A 24,480-nucleotide genomic window follows, 5' to 3' on the forward strand; every position below is an offset into this window, starting at 1 on the left:
AACGAACTTATAGGTGAATTCTGTATGATTGAGATAAGTGACGTTGACGGGGATTAGACCACTTGTCTTGAAATCGAGGCCATCAGTCAAATCGATATTGGTATTGTTCCAGAAGGTGTACAGATTATTTGGAGCATTATCCTCTGTAATCACTTGAATATCAGTGATATCTACTCCTGAAAAATCTAGCTAGAAAGAGTAAAAGAAAAAAGAGAACGTAAAAATCCATTGAAAAATGAAAAAATTTATTTCAATTGAAAATGTTCTCTAACTCGGGATATATTATTATACATATATTTGAAAAGTGTAAGAAAAAAGGATTTCAACCTCAGAAATATTATACCTTGATTTCTTAATATTTAACTATGTACTTGTAATTTTTAATGAACGCCAAATAAAAAGAGAGATATAAGTCGTGCGTGAAGAAGTAAATAATATTCTAAACTCGTTAATGAGCGTTCAATTTTACAACGATAGTGGAAACAAGACGATAAATATAAATATAAAAAAAATGATCAATAACTTTTGCTTGCTAGCGTAAATTGTAAGAATCGTGACTAAATCATGTAGGTTAATGGTGTGAACTGATTTTAAAAAATTTCTTTCTTCAGTTCCCCTTTAGGGCCTAAATTTTCTTAGGTATTATCCATCTTAAACATATCTATTGATTAGTATACGGTCTGCATTGGGACATAGAATCCAATTCGCATTGTTTAAGACGAGATTGTGACCACGAGCCCGACTCGTGATATTATACATTGGCATGAAATTACGATCACGAGTTCGACTCGTGATAATCATCGTTTGCTTCGAAATTTCATAAACGAGTCAAACTCGATAAAAGTAAAAGCAAGAAATTAAAAAGGATCTTGAATGATCCGTCGAAAGATTCATTGAAAATGAAATCTAATTAACGAATACTACATGCTAATTCAATAATAAAGTGTTACAGCATTTCTATTCATCTTCATGCTAGCTAATGCCTCATCTCGAAAGACAGAGAAAGAGTGTGTGTATGTGTATGTATGCGTATAAAGTGCATGTGTGTAAAAGAAAGAAACTACGAAACGAAAAGGAAGGAAAGGAATAAAAACGAGTGAGAAAAGGAAAAGGAAAAGAAAAAAAGAAATGAAGGATTATTCCGCGAGGAAAATTCAAGTCGGGTTGGTAACAGCGTATATCCATCTTCGTCGTCGCGGCACGTAGGTAGGTACATACATGCATACATATATAAGATAGATAGATATATTTTTCTTTTCTCCTTCGGGCGTAAATCCGCATTCGTCTGGTCGCCGCAGGACTTTCCGTAGAGAGAAACAAACGCGCGGGAATAAATGCATTCCGAAGGGAAGAAAATGTCGTATAATGTTCCTCTGTATAACATCAGATATGTACTTGGGATTATAATACATCGTTATATCATGTTGTTACAAGAGGAAAGATGAAGGAAGATGGGACAATTTATGTTTTCTTGAACCTTTACAAAAAAGAAAAAAAAAACAAAAAAAAGAGAGCGAGGGAGAGAGAGAGAGAGAGGAAGAGGACAAATAAGTGAATATGAAAAGAAAGGATAATGAGAGAGAAAGGGAAAGAGGGAAAGAAAAAGAGATAGAAACAGAACTCAAAAAGTACGTCAAATAATCTGCATAATCGTCTTTGCCTTTATTTCATCGTATTTCTTTTTTTTTTGTTTTCTTTTTTTTTTTTTTGTTTTTTCTTTTTTTTTGTCCTTTTTCATTTGCTTTCTACAATCTAGTTCCTCCAGTGCAATAATGCAAGAAGGATGAGAAATAAGAACGAGGATATCGTTACCACGAATAAACATAGAATAAAAGGATGATAACCGACTAGGAAGAAAAAAGAGAGAGAGAGACGGAAAATGGATAACGTTTCGATTTTCCACGCGGTTTCGATTTCCGTGTTTTCATCTTGCCAACCAAGGATCTTTCAGTGATCTCTCTTAGAAAAATAAATCCGAGATAATAGAAGATCCAGATAGTATCAAGAAAAGAGATTCCTAGATCGGATATACCAACTTCTAAGCTTACAATCATTGATTACGAAAGAAAATAAAATTGTATTCTTTTCTTTTTACTTTTTTTGTTTCCTATGAACGTCGACTCTCTCGTACGATTAAAACAAACAAACCAAAAAGTAAGAAAAATGTACGGGGAATATAATCGTTTCTCCGTTTTCCCTTTGGTTAATTTCATCCCATGAAGATCGTGAAGTCACGAGTATCCCCATCCAATAAGCCATAGAGACGAAAGTAGCGTGAAAAGAAAAAAAAAAATAATCGAAGAAGTCCAATTTAAGCGAAGTTCAATGTGTTACTCATGCTGCCCGATCTAGTCCTTGGTACGACCGAATCGGTGAAGTTTATGGTTACCGTAGTGACCGCCATATTTCCGGTAAGGAATTGTGTCAAATTATCAACGCCAGCACGTGGTCTACGATCAAACGGATAACCCATGGGACGTGCATCCGGATATTTGCGGTCCCTCAATCCGCAGAAACTCGCAGCATCCTTGCAACCGCTAGATTCTTCCTGTTCTACCTAAAACGATCAAAGTGAATAAAATTCAATTATGAGCGCTTTTTCCGTTGATCTCGTTATTCCTTTCAAATACAATCCTCCGATAATATTTCAATAAGTTCGATCTAGCAAGAATGTTTCAACATTAAAAGAGACAACCCCAATCAAATCTTATTAAACAAACGAGACACAGAGACCCAAGTAATATCCCCGGATAATACTAGTTTAAACAGGGTAACTCGCGTGACTATTCCAACGTTTCGATAACTACATATTCCCTTCGTGCACAACTCGGACAACGGAATGTTGTTGAATATCGGTTATCGAATACCCCGAGCGTAGCTTTCTCCTATAATATAGACATAGGAGGAGCAAACACAATAACTAAGATTCGAGCGATTATTAAAGCTGATCGAATTTTCGATGTATTCGTACAACTCCCAATTGTAATATCCATCAACTTTTCTCTTGATCGAAATGAGAACTGAATTAACCCTATCGGTAAATAAACTTATCTATACACCATATAAACTTGCGCTATATTGTCTACGATTTTAAATGTTAAATGTTTCAAATATAGCTTAACGAAAGAGAAATAAAGAGAAAGAGATAGAAGGCATTTTACGAACAATTAAATATGCACGTTTGATGAACTTGAACAAAGGATTTTGCCGTACTCCGTCAATCGAAAGGATCAACGTAAACGTGGAGCTCTATTGTGCACGCAAAAGGTACGTTGTAATTCGGTTATTAATTCAATGATAATGATGCTGCGTTCGCTTGACCACCTCTTATCGTTAAATAGCGATGGCTAGAGATATATATGCATATGTATATGTATATATATGTAGTGTCCCAAAAATCGAAATAATTACCTTACGATAAATGAATATTATCTTTGTAAATTTTGCATAATTGTCACTGTTCAAATATATCAAAAATATTATCGATTCGTTTGTGTAATAAATCCAATTAATAAATGTTCGACCATAAGTATATGTATATATATATATAAAAAAAGAGACCTACCGCATCACCAGTGTAATCAGATATCATGATAAAGAGATCCATAGGGTATCCAGCTTTGCTTCCTTTAGGTATAAGCAAATGTTGTGGCCACCCACAACCACAGAAGTTGAACTGTTCGAGACTGTCACCACTGATTGGTCTATTCTCATCAACGTTACGGAAGGTTCTTTCGAAGGGAATCGTTAGCGAGGATTGGTTCGAATTACGCTCAATATTATTCTGGCCAGGACGCACTATGAACATATAGCAGAATAATGAATAACAAAGTAAAAATTGTCTCATTAAGAACATGTTAATTGCTAAATATTAATGTTTTCCATTTGTTGTAAATAATGTATTCGTATTTTTACATTAAAATCTTCAATCACGTAAAATTCAAAGAATAAATCATAATAATTATTTTCACTTACGCATAACCGTGAATTTATCCATTTCCATCATCAAATTTTTCTGTTGTCTGAAAGTGAATGGCAAGCCGCGTTCGTCTACTTTAGGTGACATGAATATCCGAACGGTACCCCTTTTAGGTGAATTATTGCGATTGTTTGCAACGATCCTATAAGTGAAATCTGAATGGTTGAGATGAGTGAATCTGACGAGGACTGGACCACGTGGCGTGAAATCGAGGCCACGAGACAAATCGATATCGCTCTTGTTCCAGAAGGTGTATAGATTATTTGGAGGTTGATTTGCTGTAGTCACTCGAATATCAGTGATCTCTACTCCTGGAAAATCTAGCTACAAGGAGTAGAAAATAAAAGAACGTAAAAATACATTGAAAAATGAAAAAATTTATTTCAATTGAAAATGTTCTCTAACTCGGGATATATTATTATACATATATTTGAAAAGAAAAAGAATTTCAACCTCAGAAATATTAAATCTTGACTTCTTAATATTTAACTATGTACTTGTAATTTTTAATGAACGCCAAATAAAAAGAGAGATACAAGTCGTGCGTGAAGAAGTAAATAATATTCCAAACTAGTTAATGAGCGTTCAATTTTACAACGATAGTGGAAACAAGACGACAAATATAAATATAAGAAAATAAACTCGATCGAGAAATGATATCATCTATCATTTTCTTTTTCGAATAAAAGTTTGACGTACCAATTGGATATTAAATTAATGATATATATTGCAATGATAAGAAAACTTACTTGCTGTACGCTATACTCGGGCAAGGTATTTTTATGTTCTTGGAAGATATCATCACAGAATGCATGGAATCTATAAAATACTGGATCTCTCATAGCTGTAGCAGGTTCACCCATAACACTGAAAGATTCCTGAACAACGACAGACAATGTTCTAACTCATACTCATAGGCTAACATTCGTTCATTCAACAGGTTGTTGTCCTTACCAAATAACGATTATCCGGATCATGAACGTAAGAGATCAATACATGACCAAGATTATGAAGATCACCGTATAGATTCGAATTAGGAGTTAGTATACTAGACTCCATGATGTTTCCAAGAACGTCAATACCACTTTTTTCCGTAAGCGGTACTCTTTCTCCTTTGATATTGATAATCGATCCGGTATGAATGGCCTCATAAATGCGATCTCGCCATCTCTCCAAATCCTGAATGTCAAAGTCTAATTGATCGACCTGCCTGCTGATATCACGGAGAACGGCACCGGTAGGACGAGCTGGCCAGGTTCGACTTGCGGTCAATGAGTCCAACTTTGGGAAGTATCCTTCAGGAATAGGTTCTCGCCAATTTATCAATCGCGTAACGCGTCCCAATCGGTTGCACAGACGTTCGCAATTATATCTAGATAGATATATATGTATATATATATATCAATTCATTTACTATCTATAATTAGATTAATTTTCATAGACGCGTTTTTGCTATCTTTCCTTTTTCTATTATCTTTTTCGTTTTCTTCCTTTCTTCTCGAAAGTTAACGATCTTAGAAATCAATCGATCGATACAAATTTCTCGTATCATCGGACACAACCGATACATGCTCAATAAACCGAACAATCGGTTAGCAACGATCAAAGGGCTTTCATAGTGTAAGGGATGAAAAGTTAATTAGTTCAATGTGTAGAAGCTAGGGACGGTAGTAGTATACTATAGAGAACGTACGATCTATCCGGCTTATGACTAGCTACTGGCGCACCTGGCTTGGATCTGCTGATGCATATAGTAGAAGAGCTCCCCACGTCGATCCTTGTTAACGATCCTGACGTCGGCCTCGAATGGATATACCAGATGCCAGTGCCAGTGATGAAGATTGACCCCGATATCTTCCCTCCAGTAAGCGACTCTGTGCTCCTCATCGAGATCGGAAGCAGTATAATCCCGTGGGATTTCGATGGGAATCTAAATGCAAGGTAATACGAACTAAACGTATCTATGTATGTTGGAGCTTCGTCTTCTATCAAAATGAGATCAACTGAGATTACTATAGCTAATAAGAAACACGTTGCAGCTAATCTTCATGCTTCTCTCATTGATTGACCTTAACGATACAATTCGAAAAAAAAAGTCTAATTATTTTGATCCTTACCCTTTGACCAGCGGACGATATGTTTGCTTCTTCTCTAGCACGAGAAAAAATACCACCGTCTATATACTTATCAGGGAATACTTCGTGCAGTGGAGGAATCGGTAGATTCTTTGTATCCGGACGATGTAGTATAGCGACTGAGAGTGCGTAAATAAACATATTTGGATTCATTCGATCACGACAATAAACTGATACCGATAGGAAATCCTCGTAGGTCCTCATACCTAAAGTCCGTAAAGTACTACATGAATAAAACTACATCGATTCGTTCGATTTTATTGAAAAAGAAAGAAGGGAAACAAACAAACCCATGAATATATCAATCAGACGAGCAGCTACTTTACGATGAGCCGGAATGAACAAAGAAAAGGGTTCCCTACGTCCAAGTTGCAAGGGAATAGTAAGATCTGGTAAACTAATCTGCTTCACGGATATCTTCGAATCAGCTGTCTCGCCGAATCGATTGAATATGTCAACAGCAGCAGGGCGATATTGATCGGGCTATATGTGCGATATAAAAATGAAATATAGAAACACGTCGAGAAAAACACATGAAATAAAGATCGAATAAAATGAAAAAAAAATATATATATATATCATGTGATTTCTATCGGATTGTACGTACCAAATAATCAGGTGGTATGTCAAAAGCGACACGTTTGTCTCCTTTAGGCACATAAACTGGTTCGGCAGGCCGATCAAAAAGATAGAGAATTCCTGACTTAGAATCGTTGTCCGACATGTCGAAGCCGTGTAAAAGTCGAAATAAATTTTATATATAACAAGAAATAACGCTGACGGTACGTCGAAAATGATAATACTATCGGCAGAAATTTGAAGCAACTATTACTATATGTAAATCCTTCGATTCTTCGATTTCTTCTGAAGAAGTAGAACTCGGTTCTTTCCTTTTATATATCGTTCGTTGAGGAAAAAAGAAACCAACAGAATGGTACCGCACGGCACGTTGTGACCACAAAATCCTTTGTAAAAAATATTTTTCAAGCTTAAGAGCCGTGACGATTCTTATCCTATTTTTTCCTTTTTTCGTTCACTATCTCTTCCTGTTTTCAAGACTGTCCTGTTTCTATAATCGGTAACTTCTAAATTTGATAATACTGTGGTAATATTTTTTCCTTTTTCCAAAAATTAACATTCTAATTTCCTTAATAATCCGACAAATTGTAATTTCTAATAAGATTTTTCTCATTCTACATACTACCGCGCACATTTATTCGGAATAAAAAAAAAGCCTGAAATGCACGATCATTTTACAGATTCATTCATTATCAATCTTTTAGTTTCAAGATTAATGCATGATGTGTATACGACCGGATGAGGAAAAAAAGCAATTCAATCAAGGAGCAACCTCTTCGATGTAATGAGCTTTTGCTTTCAGTATCATCTCTATCCTCGCGGTTGTAGATGTATTGAGATCATGAGACGATTAAAAAATAAAAAGGAATAAGTATATATAGAAGAAAAAAGAGAGAAAAGTTTTCGTTACAGAAGTCGAATTAAAAGCGATACGAAAGTGGATATATATATATATATATATATATATATATATATATATATATATATATATAGAGAGAGAGAGAGAAAACTATGCGAAAGATTATAGAGAGAGAGAAAGAGAGAGAGAGGACATACACACGAGCTAGTTTCAAGAACATTTCAGTCGTCAAAATAATCTCGAAATGGTGCTTGCTGGTAAGTGCAAGTACTCTTTATTGACGGGATCTGCTTTTACATTTTGCTCATCTCGTCGTCGAGCTTTCTATCTATCTATCTATCTACCTATGTATCTATCTCTTTCGATAACGCGAGCTGGCGTGTATCGACAAATGTATATATAGTATCTAGTAACTTGGCTTACCCTTTCAAATTTTCCGAGAGTTCCTCTCTGGTCCAATCACCTAACCAAATTTCTAATCACTTTGTTCCATCTCTAAATTACAGACATCGTCTAAATCATTTCAACCTAATAAGAATTCATCACGCAACGATGTATTCGTTATCCCATAGTTTCATTAAAAAGAAGGAATACAAAGGAGAATGGTACTACGATGATACCTCTGTGTTTCAGGATCGTACATTCAATTATTTATTCATTTATTTATATACTCAATTTCTTCATAAATTTCCATATCGACAAAGAGATATCTTTATTTTAGTGTTCGTATCGTAAATAGTATTTTTTAGTTAATTAGAACGAAGGAAAACAATGACAATTAATTATTCTAAGGACAAAACTTCGTTTGGAATGGGAACTTTTAGGCATTCAACAAACACTGCTGGAGAGAATTAACGAGGAAAAATAAATATCACGAAGGGACGAAGAAGAAAGAACAGAAAGTGCGGAGGAAAGAAACGAAAATCACTTGGACAAAAAGAAAGAGAAATATCATAAAAAAAAAAAAAAAAGAAAAATAAAAAATCATCATCATCATCATCATCATTATCGTGATTAAGATTTAAGAAGTTCGTCGTTTCTTCTTCTTCTGCTCCTCTTTCGTCGTCTACTTCTCCTCCACCTTCTGAATCTTTCTCCGACTGGTTTGGTCCACCTAAAATCATCCTCCATGTCATCATAATCCTCATTTAGATCATCTCGAGTTTCCAAGCTTCTCCGTAGGCGTCTAGAAACTCGTAGACGCGTCGTCGTGGTTTCTCCACAACTTGGATCGTCGCAATCGATGAGGAGCCTTGAATCGCCTATCCATTTCCCGTGGCAGCTCGAATTCATCGCCGTTCTAGCAGCACTTCCGCCGTCGACGGACGTCGATAGTTTCCATCTGCCAATACCCACGAGCAAGTTCCCTCTTCTACCATCTCTTCCTCTTCTACCTCTACTAGTACTACTACTACTATCATCACCACCACCACCACCACCACCACCACCTTTTCCCTCCTCACTTTCCTCATCCTCATCCTCCTCGTCATCCTCGTGTTGTTCGACGCATATTCTCGTACCTGAAAAAGAAAAGAAAATAAAAAAAAAAAAAAAAGTAACAAAGGACAACGTATCCGACTATTTTACGATTGATAAGTAAATGAAATCGATAAAGAGAAATGTATAACTAAAATGTGATATCTCTTTGGAAAGATGAATTTATTAAGGGAAACAAAAAAAGAAAATTAAAAAAAGAAAAAAAGAGAAATAGAGAGAAATGAAAGAAAGAAAAAAATAAAAATAATAAATTGTTTTCAAGTCGAATTTTTTCACCATAGATTCGTTCTCTCTATATCCCGATGTGAGGCTTTACATTGATATACTAGCTTTTAAATCAACGTTTGTTATAGAATCAGCTAAAAGATCTCTCACGTAAAATAACATTTTTCATAAACAGAAAAAGGGAGAGAAAGGGAGAGAAAGAGAGAGAAAAAGAGAGAAAGAGAAAGAGAGAGAGAGAGAGAAACCAGTAAGAAACAAAAAGAATAATAAAAAATAAAATCATATCTCTCTGGTACAATCGTAATACACGATCAGCACTTTCGCGGTAAATCTATCGGAGAACGGGCGTACTGTTATACTATGTATGAAGAAAAAAAGATCGGTTATCTACGTTTCACCGCGTATCCGCAATATCCGGAAACACGACTCTGGTGTCCACGATTCTTCGATAAGGATAACGCCGCGTTCTAAATCGTCGTGGAGGGCCGATTTGGCCGAGATAAAAAAAAACAAAACTGTGATGTCGCTCGTTCATTCGACGGCTGTGATGAGAACGAGAACATACACCACCAGGACACACTACGTATATTGCGGGAGAGTAAAATAGAGATAGAAATAAAGAAGGAGATAGAAAGAGAGCGGGAGAGAAAGCGGGAGAGAGAGAGAGAGAGAACAAGTAGACGCAAGAGTTTATATTCAAATCGAGAAATCTTCCTGTTATTTCTCGTACGAGATTCGACGCGTTTTCCGTGACCGATATATTTTACACAAAGAAAAACATCATAGTGACATTGATGAAAAGTTTCGCTAAACAGAAATTTCACAAACAAACAAACCAAGAATAAACAAGAATACTCTATAAAAAATTCATCACGCCGATCGATTCAATTTCGATATTTTTTTTTTCGATCATTTTAATTTTTATTTAGTTTTTCTTTTCAGTTTTTTGTTTTGTTTTGTTTTATTTTTCACCTTTATTTTCTATTTTTCTCGTCGTAAACATTCGATTGCTTTGTTCTCCTTTTTTTTTTTTTCATTTGACGATAGTACATAATATGACGTCGTGTCACAAATACGTGGATTTTTATTTGTTTGTTCTCTTTTGTATCAATTTTTCTTACACATACACACACACATACACACATATATATACATACATACATACAACATACATACACGTCTACGATATCCATCCTCACCTTCGGCCAAGAAAGAAGATATCCGTTTGCAAGCTCTAGAGGCACGCACGATGGTGAAGGCGACACATCTCTGGCTGAAAGGTAGGAACGATTCGATTAGAAGTAACATCGTGATATCGTATCCGAGTTGACAGACGAGAAGGATCAGAAGTGAAAATGCAGAGAATGTGGTTTTCGAAATGGAGCTTTTAAAAATTTATAAACCTTTTACTATGACTCACTTCTTTTTCTGACAAATATATTATCAAATATTAGAAAATTTGAAATATTTTGAGAGAAAAGAAAATCTTTTTATTTCTTTTTTTTTCTTGTACATGCGAGAGAGAGAGAGAGAGAGAGAAAGAGAGAGAGAAAGAGAGAGAGGGAGAGAAAGATCTTTCAAGCTGTCAAATTTTAACCGAGTAAACTAACATTTGTATGTTAAAAAGAGAAGAAAAATTTTTTAAAATTAAACGAACGCGTTCGCATGAAAATTGTTAAAATATTTAATCATTAAGAGAAGAAAATGAATTCAAGAATTTCAAATGCAAACGAGCGACTATTTTCTATATATTTCGTATTAAATCATTAAAATTTAATATACGGAAAAAGAGAAAGAAAATATATGGGACAGAGGAAAATGATCTAGTCTGAATTTGCAAAAAAGAAAAAAAAAGAAAGAAAGAAAGAAAAAGAAAAAAAAAAAAAGAGAGAAAACGAACAAGAAAGTACAAATTCGCGGGAGTACTTGCGTACCATGAAGAATCATCGGTTTTTGTGTGACCCACATGTGTCATCGAAAGATCTTTTTAACTCTTTTAAAGGATGAATTTATTTCGATAGACGTCAATCACACCGATTTAAAAGTATTTCAATGACATGTATACAACTCGATCAACAACGAAATTATATATTTATACGTGTGTATGTAGATACATATTGCATGTCCATATCAATGTCGCTTATACAAACAACATTTTCCTCCTCATTCTCTCGAGCAATTTTTTTTTCTCTTTCCATCTACGTTCTGTCTGGAGAATGATTTTTTTTTCTTCTTTTTTTCCATTCTTCTTTTTTTTTTTTTTTTTTTTTTTTTATTTTCCGTTCACTACTTTCGTAGTTATGTATACACTTGAAAAATAATGTTTGCAATGTGTGTGACCGCGTATATTTCCAACCACTTTGAGAGTAAATTGCCGCCGGAGACACGCCCATTCACGTGTACCACAACCTTATTCGTTTATTATACGATGTGATATTTGAAATTGTTCTACCGTACGTCACGGAAAAATAAGAAAAAAGAAAAAAATGAGAGAGAGAGAGAGAGAGAGAGAGAGAAAGAAAGAAAAAAGAAAAGAAAAAGAGGTAAGAAAAAAATAAAAGAATTCATGTTATAACACAAAAAATTGATCATTCGTAAATGAATAACTATTACTGCTGTTCGCATTTGTCATAAAAAAGGAAAAGAGCTATTCTAAAATAAAAAGATTGAAAATAAAACGAACGAAAGGTAACATTTAACTTATAATGTATAAATTAATAGATAATGTATAAATAGGTAATATATTTCTATAAAACGAGTTCGATTCATTCGTGTTTAAGCTCGAATTAAAAACAATGTACAATCGATGAGCTTTATTAGTTATCAATAACTATAAACGTTTTGTTCACACCTCGTATCTCGGTCTGTCGATGGATTTTTCATGGAAAATTTTCCGGATGTGGTAGCTCGTATTTTCTATATGTATACATACATACATACATACATACATCTATACGTACATACATAGATAAATAGATAGATAGATATGTATATATAGATGAATATGTACATATGTATATGTTCGATCGATGGACTTGTAGATTTATCTCTCTCTCTCTCTCTTTCTCTCTCTCTTATTCTCTCGTTTACATCGATGTGGCGCGAAAATGTCCAAAAGCGTACGTACGTGCGTGCGACAATTTTCAGCGTGCTGTCAGCATCGAATTTCGTTTTGTCGACCTGTTAGACGACCATTGTAAAAAAAAAAAAAGGAGCGTATAAATTGGAAAAAAACAAGATTAAAAAAAAAAAAAAAAAAAGAAAGAAAAGGAAAAATAGAAATTGTCATCGGGAAATCTGATGAAATACCATGACGTGTAACCAAAGCAGAATTCGTTTCTTCTGACGTTTGAATAAAAAATGCAAGCGTAAATGAAACATTATTAAAAAATGTATATACGACGAAAGGGAATGTTAAGGACGATTTCATTGCATAAAAAAACGAATGACACGTGTCGGTTGATAATGATAAGATAAATTATTAACATCATTTCATTCAAGATTGCATTATTAAATTCATACAAGATAAATAGATATTGCTAATAGCAAAAAAATTTATGCTCGAAAATTATCATTCTAACGTATATACGTCATATTTATATACGTCGATTCTATTAATTGGGCAAATAAATAAATATGTTATCGCTTCGAAATCACGTAGAAAAAATTAATATAACGAAGGGAAATAAGTTTTCTCTCGAGATAAATCTACTTGCAAATGTTTGCGTTTGTATAAAGAGATAGGATTCTCGCAGCGAAAAGAGTCTCGTTTAACGGTATGCTCGTAATAAAAACGTAAGAGAGCGAGTGAACGAATGAACGAACGAATGAACGAACGAATGAACGAACGAATGAACGAACGAAAGAGTAGCTGTATAAATAAGCGCGTGAGTGCAAACAAGTGCGAGCAAATCGCATTTTGCAAAGAAGGTTAGAACGAGAAGGAAAAAAGAGAAAAGAAAAGCAACAAAAAAAGAAAAAAGTATATAAAGCAAAAGGGCGTATTTTTTCCTCTTTCTTTCTCTCTCTCTCTCGCTTTTTCTCTTGTTTTTTCTGTCTCTTACCTCATTCTGGATATTTCATTTCCAATGCCAACTTCTGTATCGTTGTAGTCGCCAGGTAAGAAGGAGAGTAGTGTCACACCTACGAAAGATCAATCGAAAATCGTCGATCGTCTGGAGCATGTTCGGCATAACCGAAAAAAAAAAGAAAAAATTAAAGAAAAAACAAAAAATAAACAAAAATCCCTTCTCCAGTCCATCCCATTCCAACAAACCTCCACCCACCCATTCAACCAACCAACCCACCAATCAAAAAAAAAAAAAAAAAAAGAGAACGATAAATCGAACGAGTATCGAGTAACGAGAGCAAGCGAGATGAAGCGAAAAAGCGAGCAAAACGAAAGCAATTTTCTCGTGGTACACACGTGATCACTCACTCCTGTCGTGAAGTAGAGGACGAAGAATGCCAGAGTGACAAGATTGAAAGCTTCGACAGCTCCTGATTTGATCCAGTCTAGGACAATGCTTCCCGCCGTTTTTCTCCGAGATCCGAACGCTGCGACTTCTTTTTTGCGTTCCACTACCGCATCCGGTGTTGCATGCCGACCACTCGCTCCATTCGTTCACTATGCAATCTACGACTGCAAGAGAGGAGAAATATCTACAATTTATATGCATACAGAAAATTCTCTATACAAGAAATTATGCGGAAATAATTTTATGTGAGTGGCCTGATTAAAATATTTGAAAAAAAAAAAAAAAAAAGAAAAAAGGATAATTGAGAAGAAAATATATTATTTTAAAATAGCAATAATAATAATAATACAAATTGTTATTATTCATTATAACGTTGATCTGCATTAGAATAACGTGAAACTGAAAAAAATAAAATATATAAACATATATATATATATTTATATTAGGCTATTTTCATTATGATTACCATCGTACACGTATGTGTCGAACGCAGATGAATCGAGATAAAAAAAAAAAAGGGAGAAGAAAAAAATGTTAAAATTTTAAATCTGAAACGAATATTGAATAGAAAAAAATCATGACTATAAAGATAGCTATACATAGATAGTTCGGCTATGTTACCGACAAAATGGCTATCGGCTTTTCGTATATCTTTTTCTCATTGTCGCTTGTGCAATATAATCTTCTTGGTGAAATGTAGCCGTTTTATCCCTTTATATAACTGACATTATTTATTGCATCGCGGTGCAACAACTCTTCCGAAAATACTCGCAGTTTATTTCATGGCATAAATGCATAGATGTATTTTTCCAAAAAGATTTGTTATTATCCGCATTTAAACGCTTTGAAATGAAGAACAATCAAACGATTTTTGTTTAAAAGAGGAACGTTGAAATATGCGTAAAGCTCATTTCACATGAATGCTTCGTAGATTTCTGTGTGATTTATAAATACAAAGAGAGACATTTAGATCGTTGGACTTGAAAAAAATAACGAGACAGAGGGGGGAGGGAGAAATAGAGAAAAAAAGAAAAAGGGATTATGAATACCAACTCAAGCCTATTTTTTTGACGTTGAATTCAATAGGAACTAATAGAAAAGCGTGTACATACATATGTACATACATATGTACGTATACGCGAGTAATACGATGCGTCGATTCATTCACGATGAATTTTTCGTTTCTTATTGTGAATGGATCCATCGAACTCGTATCATACGAGAATAATAGAAAGATTTCGCGAATATTCAAAGAGACCTATCCTTAATCAAATCGCTATCGAAATATATATATATATATATATATATAAAAGCTGAAAAGAAAAGAAAAAAATTGTAGCTATTGTTCAAAATTTAATAGAAAAATAAAAAAAGTAAACATATATATATTGAAATTCTATGATACGTGATATGTGAGAGAAAGATGTGTTGTGTTACGAACCCATCCATCCTTCGATAACCTATTCCCTTTATATTAACCTCGATCCCTAAACAGGGCGCGGTGATCGATCGATTCTGTATACGTCAAGCTAAATTATTTCATCCATTCGGGTTTTCAGAATTCGTTGTTAACAAAGAGACAAACACTATAGCGATAGCCACTAAAACTCTATTATATGTCGAAATATGAAGGTAATTTAAAAATCGTTTACCAGAACAATAAATAAATCGTTTCATTCATATGTATATATCTACATACGTACGTGCGTACATCGAGGTAAACAGTTTTTCACGTTGTTGTTTTCGAATTGTCACAAATTGAGAAGTAACTTTTGTGTGTTTGGAAAAAAAAAAAAAAAAAAAAAGAAAAAAGAAACAGTAATAATAAAATCAAATATAAATCGATAGATATCTTTTTTAAATAAAATGCAATTATATCTTGAAACATTATAGAATAAAAAGAGTAAAAAATGATAGATCCAATATTATAAGAATATAATCATTTTCGAAATAGATAAATGAAAAGAAGAATAAAAGAAAAGAAGTAAAAAGAAAAAAAAAAAGAACAAATCGAATCGATTTTTCTATTTAATACTCGATCTATCTTGGTTAACAGTAAGAACAAATAATACGAGGAACGTGATGGTAGCTTCTTATGTCTTGGAGATGACAGAAGACTCTTTACGTCCGGTCCGGAAGCAAGATAATCGTTTTCCGGCAGAGCTTCGCACCTCCTCGTTCCTTCGCAAATCACTATCGTTCCTTTTCCGTACTTATAGTCTCTCCCTTTCCCTCTTTCTATCTCTCTCCCTCTCTTACTTTATCAAATTCACCTCAGATAGTCGTAAAACGTCGTGATAAATCTTGAAGAAGAAAAATCCTCAATTCGGATTTTCCCTTTTGACGGAAACACGTCAACGAAAAGTAATAATAAACCTTTAGAGTAAAATTTTGAACTTTCAACTTTAATTATAATCGCTAGATGAAAAACCATTATCAGAATTACCTTATCACTTGTTCTTTCGTTTCTATTCTCATCAACTCGCTGGTTTAAAACGCGATTTCACGATTTTAATTAAACGATACAATTCTTTTTTCTTTATTTCTCCCTCTCTCTCTTTCTCTCTCTTCCTTCCTAAAAAAAAAAAAAAAAGAAAAAAAGAATAAAAAAAAAAATTAGGTCGAGCGAAATCAAATCCTATTAATTCGAAATATCGATTTCTCGTAGCTCTAACTCATTTCATAAGACACATCTGTACAATATAGACATATATCTAATAAAAAAAGTTTTATAGATCACTAGATGCATCATATTTTTACGTTATCTATTTTTTATGTATGTATATACATATATGCATACTATATATACAGTCGATCGTAAAAATCGTACGGAAAGCGTTAAAACTAGATTACGAATGAAACTTCGTACGCGTTGAAAACGTTCCACCACCAAATTGAATTTATCGCATTTGTCGTGTCAATTTCGAGCTTGAGTCTATCCATCCATTTGTTTGATGTCTATTTTATTATTTCTATTCCTCGACATCGTATGCCCTAAAGCAAATTAATGTGGTCGACGTTGAATCGAACATTGGAAATTATCTACTTTATTCTCTTACATCTTTTTTGCATTACGCTTTTATATTTCTAATATATATATATATATATTAGAAAAAGTTTATAACTTTCCTCTTTCATAAAAGAAAATCCAACAATTTTCTATAATTCATCGCTTTATACAGAATAAAACTTCCTAAGGTAACTACCTTTAAATTGCTTCGTAATTATACAACTTCGAAATAAAAAAATAAATTTACTCAAAATTAACCGGTATAATTTTATCTGAAAATTATTGGATATCGAAATAACTTTTATCGAAATAATTTACGAAGAATGGAAAATTTTCAAAGTGGTTCACGTTGGTTCATCAATGCATAACATACTATTGCTATATTTCATGGGGTTTTCATAATCCTTAAAGAAAAGGAAAAAAAATTTTTTTTTATATAGTCCATTTAAAAGTATAATAAAAATAAAAAAGCTCGTCGAAAGAAAAAAGTTTTAATTGGAGAGATCATATAAAGTTGCTACAAATTCGTCTTATCGTCTTATACTTCGTTAGTACCTATATCTATATTTAATGAATAAATACCTATAATTAAAAAAAAAAAAGAAAAAAAACACAGAAAAGAAAAAGCGAAGAAAATTCAAGAAGTCAAGAAGGAATCACGGAGAGAGAAAGAGAGAGAAAGAGAGAGAAAGAGAGAGAGAGAGAGAGAGAGAGAGAGAGAAAATTCTCGCAGAGACATACCGCCGCAAGTTTCCTTGAAATCGTCGCAACAATCAGCGAGTTTGAGACACGCGTGATCGCAATAACACGGTTTGTCTCGTGGACTCTCAATAATGGCATTAGGTGATTCCTTTTGTATGACACAACCGGAGTCTCTTCCTTGACAACAAAGCTTCGCAGCACTGCAACTTCCGGCCAGAGCTGTGTCCATATAAAAAATCAACGCAAATAGGACGAGCTTCAATTTAGGTTGAATCAGCTTCCTTAGGATATCCATCTTCACTGGTATCGTAATATTCTTTATCATCATCCCCTTGAATAATTTCAAAAATTCTAATCTACGCCGATTGATCAATGACTTTTCTTAATACTGTTTTCTCCGTTAATATCGTCTCCATCGAACGACAAGATAGATGATGATGATGATAATAATCCTGATAATGAAAAATATCTAATCAACATGATGGATTTTCCCTCGTATTATTGTATTTTCATTCGACGAAATACACTTTCACTGATAAAACGCGATCGCGAATTACGATATGAAAAAGGAATAATGTGTAGCCTACCGGTGTTTTTCATTCACCCTCGTGTCAAGAGAGTCGCGAATGAACTGAGGCGATTTCAACGAGAACGAGGGTACCACAGCATCGTATTGCGAGCACACAACTCCCTTTTAACACATCAGGGCTGCGCGCGCGTGCTTACTCGCTTTACTCTCGTCGTACTCCCGCCGCCGCCACCTTCTCGTCCTTGATTCTTCTTCCTTCGCCCTCTTGCGAAACCCTCACCAGGTTAAACCAGCCGCCACCTTACGAGCGCATGCCTGAATTACCAACGTACGACCACTTAGCGTTTAAACCTGCTTCTCATCCTCTCATTCCAAAGTCACCCCCTTCCCCCATCTCCCTTTTGCTCCATCTGATCCTAATCTTGTGATTATATGAAATGACGAACGAGTATTGTCTCAAGAATAAATGTCGCATGAAAAAGAAAAGAAAAAAAAGAAAAAAACCTAATTATTTTTACGACAACGCTTTCTACAATAAAATATTTCACATTTTATCGACTAAAAATTTTTTTTCTGCTTCTTCTAAAACCTAAACGAATTCATGGATAAACAGATAATCATCATAAATTCTTATAAGAATTAATCCCAACAGCCGTATAAAATGATAAGATTAATAATATAAAATATTGAATTCATATTTAATTAATTTATAAATAAAAATACCATTGTATTCTAATAAATTATAAAGTTTTGTTACAATAAAATGGCAATTATTTGTCAATCAAGCCAATAAATCAAACTTCGAAATATTGGCGATATGTATAAAGTGATTCGCAGAAATATAGATTGGATAAATATTCTATTAGGAAAAACGAATTTCTCTTCTCGGAACCGCCAAGCGATGATTAATAAAGATATAAAATCGGAGAATAAAAGCAGAGATTAATATTTCAGATGCGTAACTCACAGTTGTATATCTATTTCAAAGTTATCAATACGCTACAGAGGATTTCAATTTTATTGAAAACTTCCTATGCATTAGTAACAGCTGATAACCTTATCCCAATCCTATTTATTGCTATCACAATATAACTTTTGATGGAAATCATTGAAATTCTAATTATAAGATATCCAGTACGTTTAATTAAATAAGAAATTAACATTAACAATATGTGATAATTTAGAATTATAATTTTTGAATACAATTAAAAAGAAGAAAAAAGACAAACGTTTTAGAAACGCACTGAAATATGCAGCCATTCGCCCGGTAGTACTTGCGTCACATAATTTAGATTTAGATGATCGATGAATCGCAAGTAATACCGACCCAGATCTTACCACGTGGAGGTTGCTGCATCCGAAGATCCACGGGCTAAGAAAACATATTGATTAGTCAAGTTTAATGAACCTTCAGTCGAGCCGGTCGAAGTCGATTGAAGATGCATCAATCATGACTTTGTTGTCCTAACCTACCCGAGAAAAAAAGCGTGGACTTTTTTTTATTAAATGCCTATTTAAAAAATGATACAAAATTATCTCGACGTAATTGACGTCATTTTTACGTATAATTTGTATAACCTTGGTATATACAAAGTATATGCGTATCTTCTAATAATTACCATGAGGCTACACTTACTATCAATTTATTATATTTTTATATTTGTTATATTAACACAATTGAATTCAATTCGTTAAATTGAATTCAATGTTAAATTTAATTGAACAATTAAATTCACAATAATTAATACATTTCTAATAAGTTTTAATATATTACATTATTGCTGAATTAAAAGTTGGAGATTAATAAAAGTTAATGAAGCTAATCGGAAATATGATGAAAATAGTTCCACGCTTTATGAACTATCTTAATTACTAAACGGCAGACAATCGACCGAATTGCCTTTTTTATCTTAAATTAATCTTAAAAATAAATTAACCTTAAAAGTAGAATTCTTAATAGTACTATTAAGCTAAACATGCAAAAGCATAAAAATCTTAACATGCATCATGCCTTATAATTATATTCAAATAAATTAACATGCAATAGGAATAGGTAATGTTAAAACAATAAGTATCTATCATTATATTATATACATTATTATATACATATATATACATTATCAAAGATAAAACAATATTCACATTTTATATTAATTCTTACTGTGCAACTTTACATTTCATACATACAATCATACATTCTCATCGTTAAATATCTGGAAAATTCAAAATAGTATATTAACAAGAAATCACAAGAACAAGTGGAATAAAATTGCATTAATATGCTAAAATATGCAATTTTGTTCTGTTCCTATAAATATTAATAATAAATAAGCAAATCAAATTTATGTGCCAATTAAGGTCACACATCTGAAATATACATTTTCAATAATTAAATATTTTATTAATAAATATTATTATAGAGATAAATATAAAATTTATTATTACAGTAATAGGAAATGAATTTAATTAAATATAAATTAAACTACGATAGGAGGTTAAATAAATAATTCAATAGTATCAAATTTTTAAAACTTTTTAAATTCAAGAAATCTAATAAATTCTTCAATATATTTCCAATGAAATTATGTTCATCATAGAAAATAACGGTGAAGTCATTATATTTAATTTTCAATATTTCAAAAATTTCCCCTTTTCGGAAATGCATATATGCATATAACAGAATTTAAATAGCAGCCATTTCAGGCGCTTTAATACCCAAAAATCAGTCCTACTTATTTAAAATTAAGCAGACAATCGCACAGAAAAAGATATATATACTCTAATCAGTCTGCCTATAACCTATATTTGAAAAAATCACAAATTTGTACTTTCATTACTTTTACTTCCCTACAAATATATAATATATTAGATATTAGAAATTATTATGGGATATCACGAAAGTGTGAACTGTTAATACACTTAATATTAAATATCGAACATGTTGAAAAGTCTTATGCAAAGACTTTTAAACTGTTTAATACTGATATATCTCGCAATACAGAGTATCAGCAAAATATGGAAAAAGGCGGACATGTTGAAAAATTCTAAAATTTGCTGAAACTTTGTATAATATCCGGAGACGGAAATTTCCACTCTCGAGTGAAAATTATACCTTGCGCGTCTTATTCGGTCCTACCTGCTTAAAATTAAACGGACAATCACACAGAAAAAGATATGCTACCTGCCTGCCTATGACCTATATTTAAAAAATTGCAAAACATTCGTTCCAACACATACACTCCACGATTCTCTCACATACCGCCAGGGTGCAAAAGCCTACACTAGAGAGTATGCCCCGGGGCACCTCCGACACCCTAGCTCATACGCGTATAATTCATAATTAAGGGATACGTACCAATTGCTGTAATCGGCTGTCAAGGCTAATGATTATTAATTGCGTAAATGGTTAAAGCAAACAAAAAAAAAAAAAAAAAAAATACTAGTACATACCGGTATATCTCAACGGTATTAGTAATATATATGAGTATTTGAATATTTCAAGAAAATGTAGTAACTCTACTATGCAAAACGATATTAATAATGATATATTGAATTTATAGGATATGTAATTATTTAAAAGTTATCGCAAAACGATGTACAATCCACCACCTAACACGAGCAAGCACACACAGGTGAAAAGTATATCGTGCGCAAGCACTAACACATTGACAGCCGCCAATAAGGGAGAACTTAAAACTAAACCCATACTAACTCCGTTTCTCATCCATACGAGTACACCTGGGCACATGCATGGGTGAGAAACGCAGAAAGCATGAGGTGGAGGGGAGATAATTAGTTTGTTAGAAGCTGAAAATCCTGATCTAAAAATTGATTAATTTATTTTAGATTCTACGGGCTATGATTTTACAAGTCTCTTTTTTTTTTTTTTTTTTTTTTTTAACAATTACTCTACTCGACTTTTTTCTTTCAAAAACAATGACTCTATTGAGACTTTTCATTCATCAAGAAAATTCATTGAATATTTATTTAAATTTTTCATCAAAAAACCTCGGACGATTTCTTTTAACAAGTGGTTATTTTAATTATAGAGCAAGTATCATGAACATCTACCACTTGTTCTCCAGAATCTATCCGTCGCGATTGTCTTCTTGCTCATTTTTTGATACATTTATATCGATACATCGACGTGATAGACCGCGATTAAATAGATTAATAGTAAGTACGAAACAAGCAATGCATGTAATCTAAACCGTAATACATGTTTTTCTCTTGACGAAATCGGGTAAATGAATGCCCGATTTCATAATTAATATCGCGAAAGAAATAACTAATTTTATGCACTGATAATTAAACGGGTTGAACCGATTAAACAAGAAGACCCTATAGCCTAAGCTAATAAAAACAAACATGGACAATTGAAAGCAAATGGACGATTAAAAATAAATCTTTGTACTCGTGAGTAAATCCAAGAGGGAATTACTCTCGGTCATGCTCGTTAATAATTCATCTAAAAAAAATTACAACCAGTAACTCGTGCCGATTCGGACCATTCGTCCTCGGCATGATTGAGCACTGGAGGGACTTAAAATTTGTTCACTTACTACTTAAGAAGTTCTGCGATGGCTCCAAAACACTCGTCCGCGATTTAGGTCGAAATTGAGGGTGGATGATTTGTAGTTGGTTGAAAATGAGGTAGTAAGTCGACATCGAAGTTGGTCGAGATCCTCTTCAATGATGCACTGATTCTAAAACGCGATAGTTATTTTTTAACGAACGTTCACTGAAGTTAATGCGCGATATTCTACTGTCTTTTATAAATACAATCATGTGCGACTGTGAAAAAACTTCGAGAACAAACACTGATTCTAATGACTGCATTGCACGCAGTCGAGGCAAGAACACACACAAGTTTAAATCGCGAAACACGAACGAACAAACACACTGCTTCTACTTCGCGACTTTTTACTTTTTATTTTAGCGATACAACACTCGATTTATCCATTGCTTCGCGCACGATCGCAATGACGTTCTGAAAATAACAAAAACAAAATTATTACTATCATTGTTGTAATAAAAAAATCATTTAAATTATTGAGGAATTGTTTAATTAAAAAACTTTACTTACTTAAAGTCTTCATTGAGTCTTGCACGATGAGCATCCTGCCCCGTGATGATGATTCTTCTTTCATTTGAACTGAAAAAGAAACAAAAAACAAATTATTACTATCATTGTTATGTTAAAAAATTCATAAATTTATGGAGGAATAAAAAAGAAATTTACCGAAGCCCTTGTCAGTCCTTTGCACGATGAGCATCCTGCCCCAAGATAATGAAGAATGATGATGCTTTAATCCAAGTATGACTCTAATTCGCGAATTTCTATTGAATCTAATTATATTTGATCAGCTTATTTAACTATAAAAAAGTAAATTAAAACTGGTGCGAGCAAACACTGACTCTAAGACCGCTTTGCACACGATCACAAATTATTTCTAAAATCCAAAAAGCTGAAACATACAAAATGATAAACTTTATATACATATGTATATATATATATATATATATATATATATAAATATATATAAAATACAACATTTACAAAGCACATGACCTATGAATCATTTTTGATTTTGCACATTAAAAGGTATAATATATGAAAATATTAATGATATGTAATTAATGTATGAAATAAAATTATTCAAAGCTAAATAAAGTCTTTAGAGATAAATAAAATAATAATTGGACCAATAGACTAAATTATAAAGTATATAAATTTCTATAGTTTTTTGTGATATAATAAACTTTCTACGACATCAAATAAATAGAAATAAAACTAGAATTAAAATATTCTGGAATAAAATAAATTTAAGGAGGAAAATTGTAATCGACGTTCTTTTAATTACGTACGTACGTACATACCGAAAGATTCTATAAGACTAATGCTTGTACTATTGTCCTTGGACGAGCTCGAACGTTCGAATGTTTTCGTCACGCGCTCGATCGGGAACTTTCTTGGAAATTCGCAGATCTACGATTGTGTACTTTACCGAAAGCATTCTCTCTCTCTCTCTCTCTCTCTCTCTCTCTCTCTCTCTCTCTCTCTCTCTCTTTCTCATTCACTCTCGTTCTGTTTTTAAAAAGAAAAAGAGACTTACCTATACACAGGACGACGAGAAAGTATGTGTAGAAAAAGAAAAGCCAAAATATTCCGTCTGTTCAGTCCATAGAATTCTTGGAAACCTGGACAATACAAGATCGATTGGTAAAGAAAAAAATTCATTGTGTGTGTGTACATATATACATATATAAGTAAGGGGATATCCAAGGCATGCACGTACACATATATATATATATATATATATATATATATGAATATGCAATGATATATATGTTTATATATACATATATATATATAGAAACAAAAATCAAATATAACACGAAATACGATCAATGACGATTAATTAATGATAAATTATTATTAAAAGCATCATTAAAAAAGGAAAGAAATGTCGATATCGTAAAAATA

At 33.0% G+C, this 24,480-nt stretch overlaps 2 protein-coding genes and 1 long non-coding RNA gene across 4 annotated transcripts; all 3 read right to left on the minus strand.

Annotated features, from left to right (window-relative positions):
- Positions 1–1,638: 1,638 nt before the first annotated feature.
- Positions 1,639–7,496, minus strand: LOC124431301 (phenoloxidase 1-like). Its single transcript, XM_046979027.1, has 9 exons — positions 6,722–7,496; positions 6,405–6,597; positions 6,097–6,320; positions 5,707–5,909; positions 4,934–5,351; positions 4,729–4,857; positions 3,976–4,303; positions 3,566–3,798; positions 1,639–2,557 (listed from the first exon to the last, which is right to left on the minus strand). Exons 1-9 carry the CDS (start codon positions 6,836–6,838, stop codon positions 2,312–2,314), a joined length of 2,091 nt encoding a protein of 696 aa, XP_046834983.1. The 5' UTR covers positions 6,839–7,496; the 3' UTR covers positions 1,639–2,311.
- Positions 7,497–8,179: 683 nt separating this feature from the next.
- Positions 8,180–19,341, minus strand: LOC124431302. 2 transcript variants are annotated; one of them, XM_046979028.1, is made up of 6 exons: positions 18,052–19,341; positions 17,504–17,916; positions 13,713–13,916; positions 13,339–13,417; positions 10,474–10,547; positions 8,180–9,072 (listed from the first exon to the last, which is right to left on the minus strand). In XM_046979028.1, exons 2-6 carry the CDS (start codon positions 17,790–17,792, stop codon positions 8,567–8,569), a joined length of 1,152 nt encoding a protein of 383 aa, XP_046834984.1. In that variant the 5' UTR covers positions 17,793–17,916; positions 18,052–19,341; the 3' UTR covers positions 8,180–8,566. The 2 variants fall into 2 exon arrangements, with proteins under 2 accessions (XP_046834984.1, XP_046834985.1); XM_046979029.1 differs by having other exon boundaries at positions 17,504–19,341.
- A 3,380-nt stretch (positions 19,342–22,721) lies between these two features.
- LOC124431429 lies at positions 22,722–23,411 on the minus strand. The gene is made up of 3 exons (XR_006944008.1): positions 23,236–23,411; positions 23,080–23,148; positions 22,722–22,983 (listed from the first exon to the last, which is right to left on the minus strand). It is a non-coding gene; the product is annotated as an uncharacterized LOC124431429 (long non-coding RNA).
- Positions 23,412–24,480: the final 1,069 nt, after the last annotated feature.

Source organism: Vespa crabro, chromosome 21 (assembly GCF_910589235.1).
Source record: "Vespa crabro chromosome 21, iyVesCrab1.2, whole genome shotgun sequence".
NCBI lineage: Eukaryota > Metazoa > Arthropoda > Insecta > Hymenoptera > Vespidae > Vespa > Vespa crabro.